At 51.6% G+C, this 10,000-nt stretch overlaps 1 protein-coding gene across 4 annotated transcripts in view; it reads right to left on the reverse strand.

Moving 5' to 3' along the window:
- The window catches only part of cdc42bpb (CDC42 binding protein kinase beta (DMPK-like)), a 25,319-nt gene that overhangs the window by 2,474 nt on the left and 12,845 nt on the right, over nt 1–10,000 (reverse strand). For 3 of the 4 annotated variants that reach the window (XM_076137274.1, XM_076137273.1, XM_076137272.1), the window contains exons 11-35: nt 9,531–9,638; nt 9,314–9,447; nt 8,774–9,016; nt 8,562–8,672; nt 7,988–8,223; nt 7,807–7,912; nt 7,310–7,434; nt 6,935–7,040; nt 5,229–5,377; nt 5,027–5,124; nt 4,127–4,206; nt 3,935–4,009; nt 3,653–3,721; nt 3,336–3,441; nt 3,044–3,180; nt 2,810–2,949; nt 2,631–2,712; nt 2,324–2,540; nt 2,170–2,232; nt 1,836–2,077; nt 1,146–1,506; nt 957–1,054; nt 725–809; nt 523–640; nt 310–427 (exon numbers count right to left, since the gene is read on the reverse strand). In XM_076137274.1, coding sequence (XP_075993389.1) covers nt 310–427; nt 523–640; nt 725–809; nt 957–1,054; nt 1,146–1,506; nt 1,836–2,077; nt 2,170–2,232; nt 2,324–2,540; nt 2,631–2,712; nt 2,810–2,949; nt 3,044–3,180; nt 3,336–3,441; nt 3,653–3,721; nt 3,935–4,009; nt 4,127–4,206; nt 5,027–5,124; nt 5,229–5,377; nt 6,935–7,040; nt 7,310–7,434; nt 7,807–7,912; nt 7,988–8,223; nt 8,562–8,672; nt 8,774–9,016; nt 9,314–9,447; nt 9,531–9,638 — 3,407 coding nt within the window. The remainder of the gene's footprint in view (nt 1–309; nt 428–522; nt 641–724; nt 810–956; nt 1,055–1,145; nt 1,507–1,835; nt 2,078–2,169; nt 2,233–2,323; nt 2,541–2,630; nt 2,713–2,809; nt 2,950–3,043; nt 3,181–3,335; nt 3,442–3,652; nt 3,722–3,934; nt 4,010–4,126; nt 4,207–5,026; nt 5,125–5,228; nt 5,378–6,934; nt 7,041–7,309; nt 7,435–7,806; nt 7,913–7,987; nt 8,224–8,561; nt 8,673–8,773; nt 9,017–9,313; nt 9,448–9,530; nt 9,639–10,000) is intronic. The other variant, XM_076137275.1, reaches the window with a different exon arrangement.

Here is a 10,000-nt window from a genome sequence, read left to right on the forward strand (position 1 = left end):
GTGTGTGTGTGTGTGTGTGTGTGTGTGTGTGTGTGTGTGTGTGTGTGTGTGTGTGTGTGTGTGTGTGAGATTTCTTGATCTCAGTTTGATTGATGGAGGATTGGTTGATCTTCTGCCTTCAGCACCACTGAGCTTTCAGAGACACAAAGGAAGGCCGGGCATCAAACCCTCAACCTCTGCATCTGGTCATGAACTGCAGTGTTGGACAAGTATGACATCACCATGGGGCTAGTGTGGCTAAATGAGAGAGGAGGAGAGGAGAGGAGAGGAGAAGAGGAGAGAGGAGAGGTATGAGGGCAGAGGAGTTACCAGAGGAAGGTCCATGAGGACCTGCATGCCGTCTCCTGGTCCCATGTGAGCCACGTGGTTGAAGTTTGTTGGGTTGGAGATCATCTTTGACCTCAACTCTGGATCCTTAAGCATCTCCCTACACACACACACACACACACACACACACACACACACAGTTAGGTGACATGTCTGGAGGCACTGTGGTGTTTTGTTTCCTTTGTTCCTTCGTACCTCCGCTGCTGCAGCCGCTCTTCTTCAGGGACCTTGAAGAGGAACTTCCTCTTGCTGCGGGTTCGGACCATCAGCTTCCTGCTGTGGTCTGAAGTCTCTGGGATGGTCAGGTCTCTCTCTGGAGCACAAACACATCCACACATGCTTTCAGACTCTCAGAGGATCAGAAGGACCCGACAGTCTGAAAGGTTCTGGTTCCTACCTGAGGAGGCGTTGCTGAAGTACACCAGGCGAGACGGTTCTGAAGTCAGCAGGTTCAGGGTCCCTTCAACATTCAGAGGTCTGATCTAAAGCCAAAGATAGAAACAGGAAGTGTGAGCTGTGTTTGTGTTCAGTGAGGGAACTTCACAAGAGTGTGAAAGAGGTTCAGATCCAGGATCACGTTCAGGATCAGACCGGCTGACTCAGAGCCGTGCTGAGCTGTGATTGGCTACCTTGCGTAGGGAGATGGTCTGCACCCACTCAGAGGTGTGGATGTCAAACACGTCCACGCCGTACTCACTGTAGACCGTGAGGTGGGAGGAGTTAGAGGCTGGAGGAGGAGAGAGAGGACAGATGTATAAGGTATGATGTCATAAGGTCACGTGACCGTATGAACGTCAGCCTATGCTCAGGACGCGTACTGCATGCGATCGGCGTGGCGGGCCACATCAGCTCCTGGATCCGTGAGCGCCGTCCGTGTCCGTCCACGTAAATCCCCAGCTCCCTGAAGCACAGCAGCAGCTCCGACGAGCTGACCTCCAGAGCGTGCAGAGCGTCCAGCCCACCAACCTGGTGGGCCAGGAAGGACAGAGACGGGTCGGCCGGGCTCACAAGGCTGACCGGAGACGACTCCCCCTGCAGAGCCAGCAGGGCGAAGCCTGAGGGGTAACCGATGCACAGACGCTCCCTCACCATCCCCATCCACTGAACTACACCAGGAGCCTGGACCTCCCACAGCCTCTTGTAGTAAGGCCTCGCACGACTGATCTCATAACACTGAACCTATACACACACACACACACACACACACACACACACACACACACACACACACACACACACACACACACACACACACACACACACACACACACACACACACACACACACACACACACACACACACACACACACACACACACACACACACACACACACACACACACACACACACACACACACACACACACACACAAGGAACAAGCTGATCACCACCGAACTGGGAAATGTCTGTTTACCATGAGGAGAAGCTTCTTTACAGGTTTGTACTGAGCAGTTTGATTTCATTCATTGTGTGTGTGTGTGTGTGTGTGTGTGTGTGTGTGTCCGACCTGGCGTTTGCTGGCAGCCAGCAGGCAGGCGGGGCCTCCAGGCCGCAGCACTCCCGTGCACAGAACCTGGCAGCCTTTGGTTTCGGTCATCTTGGCATCAAAGGCCGGCTCCCCGCCCTCCAGCGCCCCCCAGGGGTAAAGGTGAACTTGACGGGTGCGACCGCACAGCAAAGCGACCATCTTCTCCTTCTGGATCAGATCGATCTGGTGAACCTTCTTACTGTCTGCTGCTCTCACGATCACTGCAGAGACACACAGAGGGTGAGACACACAGAGGGTGAGACACCTACACTCACACACCTACACAGCTTTGGGTTTCTGTTTCCTCTCTCACCGTCTCTGGTGACCTCCACCACAAACAGCCCGTCCTCTGTCCCCAGAGCGATACGCTCCCGGTCTGCACAGAGAGACAAAGAGACGGGGGGACAAAGTCAGAGATCAATCAGCAGGACAAAGTCCAGGACACAATGAGTGACAGGAGCACTGACCAATGACAGCAGCAGACAGTGCGGCCTTGATGAAGGGCAGGGAGGAGTCGTAGGCCTCGTGCAGGACGTGGACCTGCGTGTTCTTCAGCATGTTCTTGGTCAGGATGCTCTGCAGACCCTCCAGGATCCTCACCCACTTCCTCTTCTCCACCTCGCTCTCTGCCAGCACCAGCAGAGACACCGAGCGCAGAGGAGAGCTCAGCAGGGACGAAGTCACCTGGAGGGACAACAGTGAGACCTTTAGGGACATACTGGAGTGTAGCACAGACCAGGACCTGGAGGATCCAGGTGGGACGGGGACACCTACCCTGAAGATGCAGGGGATGTCTTTCCTTGTGGCATGGATGACATCTGAGGCCAAGACAGAGCTGACGGAGAACTCTTCATCTCTGCAACACAAACACAAGCAGCTTCAGGGTCTCGGGGGTCTGAACCTCGGGCCCTGACCACCAACAAGCCCTCTGGAAGAACATGACACCCGGGTACCTGAGGTCCAGGACCAGGCTGGCCACCACGCCTGGCTGGGTGGCTTTCCCCTCCGCCACCTCGTACAGAAACAGCTTACAGTCAGAAACCACAGCATAGGCTCGCTGCCAGCCCTTCTTCACTCCGCTGGGCTTTGGGATCTGACACAGAGACAAACAGGATGATGAGTGTGTGTGTGTGTGTGTGTGAGTTGTGCCCCTCATGTTGGGGTGTGTGGCGTTGCCGCCCTCTCACCCTGACGTAGCCCTTATAGGCGGTGCCGATGCCTCTCTGGACATCGATGCCCTGTGGCCTCTTGGCGTGCTCTGCTGGGATTGGACAGACCTGGGGGGCGTGGTCTTTGCAGGACACGTGGCAGACAAAAGAACACACTGCAGGGGAGAGGGAGGGAGAAAACACACACTCAGGCTCAGCCCAAACCTGTGTGTCTGAGGGAAGTCTCACACTCACACACACTGACAGCATTCTGTAGTTTCTTTAAAGATATCATCATAATAACACGTGTGTGTGTGTGTGTGTGTGTTACCTTCACAGGCGTAGCCCTGCCTGCTGAGTCCCACCATCAGAGAGGTGCAGTGAGTGCACTGGGTGGGGCTGGAGAACGTCTTGATGCTCAGTTGGTGAGCATTGGGCTGAATACACAAACACACACACACACACACACACACACACTGAAGGTTGAGTACCTTGTCTTTACATTGACCTCACATTCACACTCTGATACAGGTTCATTCATGAGACGACCTGCAAGCGGTGCCTTGCTCAATAACACTGCCACAGGAATCAGAACAGGAACCTCCTGATCCGGCCCAGAGCAGCAGATGAGCTCGTGTGCATGTTTACCTTTGGTGTCAGTGCTGAGCTCTGGTAGGAGGGGGAGGGGCTTGTAGGGACCGACGCTGCTTTAAAGTCCTGTGGAGGGAAACAAACCTGTGTCAAAGGTCACTGTGCTGCATCAGGACACGCCCACTGGGCTGCTGTGGGATGTTCCAGGACTTTAACATAAACTTCCTGTGTGTTCTACCTGTCAGCCAATATAGACCAGAATAAACTCAACTGTTCCAACACAAGTAGGCATAGGTGTGTGTGTGTGTGTGTGTGTGTGTGTGTGTGTGTGTGTGTCACCTCATATTCAGATGTGGAGGAGGGCAGGGGGAACATGCCCTCTGGTGTCTGGGGGCTGGAGTCTATGTCAGCTGTCTGCAGGTCAAAGGTCAGCGCTTAGAGTGAACACCAGCAGGAAATGCAACAATGTGCAAACAAACCATTCACATACATGATACATACATATGTGTGTGTGTGTGTGTGTACACTCACTCTGAAGGTGAGGTCAGGGGCCAGAGGGGAGGTGTTGAAATATTCAAAGATGGGGTCATGGAAGTCAGGAAGCTTCAGGCCTGCAGAGGGAGACAGAGACAAAGACACAGAGAGACAGAGAGACAGAGAGACAGAGAGACAGAGAGACAGAGATAAACAGAGAGACAGAGAGACAGAGAGACAGAGAGACAGAGATAAACAGAGAGACAGAGAGACAGAGATAAACAGAGAGACAGAGAGACAGAGATAAACAGAGAGACAGAGAGACAGAGACAGAGAGACAGAGAGACAGAGAGACAGAGATAAACAGAGAGACAGAGAGACAGAGAGACAGAGAGACAGAGAGACAGAGATAAACAGAGAGACAGAGAGACAGAGACAAACAGAGAGACAGAGAGACAGAGAGACAGAGAGACAGAGAGACAGAGACAAACAGAGAGACAGAGAGACAGAGAGACAGAGATAAACAGAGAGACAGAGAGACAGAGAGACAGAGATAAACAGAGAGACAGAGAGACAGAGAGACAGAGAGACAGAGATAAACAGAGAGACAGAGAGACAGAGATAAACAGAGAGACAGAGAGACAGAGAGACAGAGAGACAGAGATAAACAGAGAGACAGAGAGACAGAGAGACAGAGAGACAGAGAGACAGAGATAAACAGAGAGACAGAGAGACAGAGAGACAGAGAGACAGAGATAAACAGAGAGACAGAGAGACAGAGAGACAGAGAGACAGAGATAAACAGAGAGACAGAGTTCATTTCATTATTTGGTCTTGTAACACTGAACACTAAATGCTTCCACACTTCTTTGGTTCCTGTGGGGTAATAAGAAGATCAACCATACTAACTACAGAGACAGAGACATCATAGAGCGTGTGTGTCTGAGGTGTGCCCACCTCTGTCAGAGCGGCCCCGGCTGTCCTCCAGCTCCCTCTTGGCACTTTCCAGCTGCTCTGCCATGTCCCTGCTCCTCTCCTCAGACTCCTTCAGTCGACTGCAGAGAGACCAGAGAGCAGACAGACAGGAGCTCAGACCTCCACAAGCACCAGCAGGTCTCACCACAACCACTCATGTGTTTGGACACAGAAGACCTCTGACCTTTCAAAGCTGATGTTGATAGATTTGACCATCCTCAGCTCCTCCTGGACCAGCTGTTTGGCTCTGATCTCAGCATCCAGAGCCGACTGCAGCTCCAGACGGGCCGACATGTCCAGCTTCTGACTCCTCCGGACCTTCCACAGAGGATCCTGCACACACACACACACACACACACACACACACTTACTTCATGTAGGGCTTAAAGGAGGAGCAGATGTCTGCTTGATGAAATGCTGACATGTGTGAATAAGAGGCAGGCAGTTTGAATGATAACTTAAATCATGACATCACTCATATCTCATGCAGAGTAAAGGCACCTGAAGCTGAGCTCTCTGGTTGAAGACTTTAAGTCACTTGATCCGTTTCCTAAGCACTAACTCTAGATACTCAGCTCTGTTAGCATCAGCTGAGCTCACATTGAGCTGAGTCATGTTTGACTGAACATGATGAGGCTCATTTCTCTCATTCATGCCATCAGATGGTGAGGAGCCGCTCCATGCTTACTGCTCATCTTCATCACTAAACTGAACACAGCTGCTATCTGCAGAGATCAACCAAGGCAGAACACCGGTGTGTGTGGTGACTTGAGCCGTGCTGATGGAGCTCCAATGAGGTCCTTTGACTGATCATGAATGACAGACATTCCAGCCAATAGCCATGCAAGCTGCTGAGAGCCCCCCCTCCCCTCAGGGACTCACCCTCCTGTCCCCCCCAACAGGAGGCCAGGGCTTCTGAAGGGGCGTGGCCACTCCTGACTCTGGCTGAGGCAGCGATTTAGACGGGAGAGTAAGGATATACACATCAGAAGGTACTTCATAGGGAACTACAGAGGGAACTACAGAGGGAACTACAGAGGGGACTACAGAGGGGGCTACAGAGGGGACTACAGAGGGGGCTACAGAGGGGACTACAGAGGGGACTACAGAGGGGGCTACAGAGGGGGCTACAGAGGGGACTACAGAGGGGGCTACAGAGGGGACTACAGAAGGTACTTCATAGGGAACTACAGAGGGAACTACAGAGGGGACTACAGAGGGGACTACAGAGGGGACTACAGAGGGGGCTACAGAGGGGACTACAGAGGGGACTACAGAGGGGACTACAGAGGGGGCTACAGAGGGAACTACAGAGGGAGCTACAGAGGGAGCTACAGAGGGGACTACAGAGGGGACTACAGAGGGGACTACAGAGGGGACTACAGAGGGGACTACAGAGGGGACTACAGAGGGAGCTACAGAGGGGACTACAGAGGGGACTACAGAGGGGACTACAGAGGGGACTACAGAGGGGACTACAGAGGGGACTACAGAGGGGAGCTACAGAGGGGAGCTACAGAGGGGACTACAGAGGGGACTACAGAGGGGACTACAGAGGGAGCTACAGAGGGGACTACAGAGGGGACTACAGAGGGAACTACAGAGGGGGCTACAGAGGGGACTACAGAGGGGACTACAGAGGGGACTACAGAGGGGACTACAGAGGGGACTACAGAGGGGACTACAGAGGGGACTACAGAGGGAGCAGCAGCAGGTCTTCTCTGTGTTAGTGTGTGTTTGTCTCCTCTTCAGGAAGTTAAATCCTGAATATTCTGCTGCTCATTCTTCATAAGACCCTGCCTCCTTCACTTCACAATGCAGCTGCTGCATTTAAAAACAGACACAGATGTGTAATCATGTTGAATGTGTGTGTGTGTGTGTGTGTGTTACCAGAGGTCTGGGTCCCAGGCTGGAGCTGCGTAGAGTTTCCAGCTCCTCTGTCATTTTGGTGGCCAAAGCCTGAAGGTAACCACGAGCATCCTTCTCATCACTCACCCTACACACACACACACACACACACACACACACACACACACACAGAGAGTCCGGTCACTTAGAGCACCTACAACACTTGAAACATTTAAAACACTATAAAGATTGAGAAGCTGAGCCTGACAGAAGGCCTTTGGCCCAAACTTCATCCTACACCAAACTAAAGTAACTAACTGGTTCAGTCAGACATAGACACACACACACACTGTATGACACACAGACCAGATGAATCAAACACACATCTGTTGGTTGTGTAGAAGCTGATGGACTCACCACTGGATGATCTCTGCAATCTGAGCCTCCCAGTGAGCAACGCTCTCCTTCTTAGAGGACAAGTCCTGCAGATCGTCTTCCAGCTGACGATTCTGAGCTGTGAGCTGATCGACAAAGGAGCACAGCTGAGGAGAGGAAGAGGAGAGTTACTTCCTGAGCCTGCAGTCACACCAGAGTTCAGCCTACTGGTGCACTGAAATGCATCAGAGCCTATGTTTGTGTTTAGAGGGGAAGACAGATCAGCATGTCAGCAAGATCTCCTATAAAAGACTTTTAAAAAAAGGAATGATCACTTTGAGCGCTAAAGTCAAAGGAACAAAGGTTCCATTGTGCAGCTGCGTCATATTAAGGGTTAATAAGGACTGAATCACATCGTTATTATGATGAAAACTAAACTAAACTCAAATGGTTTATAAACATTATATACATGAATCTACTAAGTAAAGTAAAGTCTAAGTGAGAGGCAGCGCCCCCTGCTGGTCACATGATGATGTCACCTTGTCTGTCTCAGCCATCAGTTTGTGGTTTTCTTCATTCATCAGGTTTCTCTCTCGCTCGTATTTCTCCTTCAGTGCTTCGATGCCTTCGTCCATCTCCATTTGTCTGCGTGACAACACAAACATCAAGGCTCTGCTTCACTGACTCGTTGAGCCTGGTTCGTCCCGGTTCAGGACCTACCTGTCCCTCTTGGTCTTGTCCAGCTTGTCCCTCAGCTGCAGGAGCTCCTTGTTGATGGAGAGCTGCTGGCCTTCAGACTCTTGCAGCTCTTTCCGCAGGTTCTTGATCTCTGAGCAGTGAGCCGAGTCTCTCTTCAGGAGCTCCTCCTCGTAGAACAGAACCTTCTTGTCCAGCTCTGCCTTCAGTCGTGACAGCTCCTGCTGAGACTCCGTCCCTCCTGCTGCTACTCCTCGGCCCTATGGAGACAGAGTGAGAATCACACAGACTGCGTGGAGCACTTAGGCCTCAGCATGTCTGTGTGTGGAGCAGCTTCTGTGTGTGCTGGCTCCGCTCACAGGGCTCCAGATCCTTTACTACAAAGTGTTTAATAGAGAAAACTCAAAGTGTGGGACAGAGTCTAAATGCTTTAGGATGCCCGTGTTCCTGTCAGACCTCTGAGGGTTAAACATATTCACAGATAACGAGTCATGGCCACTTAGGATCCATGTATCCATGTGTGTGTGAAGCCCACTAACACACTTGACGTGACTGGACTGACTATTGTTTGTGGAACAGTATGTGTGTGACCTCTGACCTTTAGGCTCTCCAGCTCACTCTCCAGCTGTTTGGAGTAAACCTCACTGTGCTCCCTCAGCTTCCTCTCCTTAGACGCCTCCGCCTTAGCATCATCCAGCTGAGCCTCCAGCTAACACACACACACACACACACAGACGGATATTGGATTCATATTTGATGAGGAGAGGTTGTTCCAGTTGATGTTCAGATGTAGGACCCTGCTCCTCACACCTCCTTGCGGCTCTTCTCAGTCTTGCGGATCTCCTGCCGTGTGGCATCCATTTTCTGCAGGAGCGTGTCCATCTCCTCCTCCTTGTCCCTCAGCTGACGAGAGAGACGCTGTTTGGAGGAACGCAGCTCAGCCATCCTCTCAGACAAATCAGAGAACTCCTGCAGGGCCATCTTCCTCTGGGAGTGAGCCTCCTTCAGCTCTTTGGTCTGACTCCTCAGTCGCTCCAGAGAGTCCAGCAGCTGCTGCTCACACAAGACGAGACAGAGCAGAGATGAAGAAGAAATGTGTGTGCTGCTGTTTCTTAGTGTGTAAGTGTGTGTAAGATGGTAACTTTGTGTGTACGTGTTGTGATGAAATGACTTTCAAACCTGGACCGAGCCAAAGTGAGGCCTCTTTGTCCTCTCACACACACACACACACACACAAACACACACACACACCAAACTGTTGTACGCACCAGTGTTCCATTCACACACACCACATGTGAGTGTATCAGTGTGTGTGTGTGTGTGTGTGTGTGTGTGTGTGTGTTCAGGTACCTTGTGGATTTCCTCCTTCTCCTGTCTCAGCGACTTCACCTGCTTCTCCAGGGTTTTCAGTTTGGAGGCGGAGCTCTCAAAGTCCTGTCTCAGCGTGACCGCCTCCTCCAGCTGGTGCTCCAGCCTATCAGAGTCTGTAACACAGGAGGACTGATTCTTCATCACCTGAGCTAGCATCACGCTTACATCAGGAGGGAAAAGGAGTTTGACCTCTGACCTGCCAGCTTCTTCTTCAGCCGCTCGATCTCCTCGTTCAGCTTCTTGATTTCTTTGTCGCGGCTCAGAGTTCCTCCCCGACCCGGAGCCTGCAGGGCCTGTGTGGACTCTGCACAGGCGGGGTCAGAGGTCAGGCGTGGTTCATCCAAACAATGAGAATGAAATAGAACTAGATTTGAAAACGGCCCGTGACAAAATACAAGTGACTGAACTATTAGGGCTCAGAGAGGAATGAGTTCCTGACAGTTCTCCTATAAGAACAGGCTGTAAAGAGGAGATCAGTCAGTCACACTGGAACATACAAGTTACAACATTCACAACACTTTGACACTTCAATCATAATGAAACACAAATCACTGAGTTTCACTGAGCTGAAATTCCACCATCAGAATCACTCAGAGCTGAAATCACTGCATAAGTCGTGTGTGTGTGTGTGTGCGTGTGCATGTGCATGCGTGTGTGTGTGTGTGT

This window comes from Genypterus blacodes, unplaced genomic scaffold (assembly GCF_046128005.1).
Source record: "Genypterus blacodes isolate CSIRO-AG114 ecotype Tasmania unplaced genomic scaffold, CSIRO-AGI_Gbla_v1 ptg000301l_1, whole genome shotgun sequence".
Taxonomy (NCBI): Eukaryota; Metazoa; Chordata; class Actinopteri; order Ophidiiformes; family Ophidiidae; genus Genypterus; species Genypterus blacodes.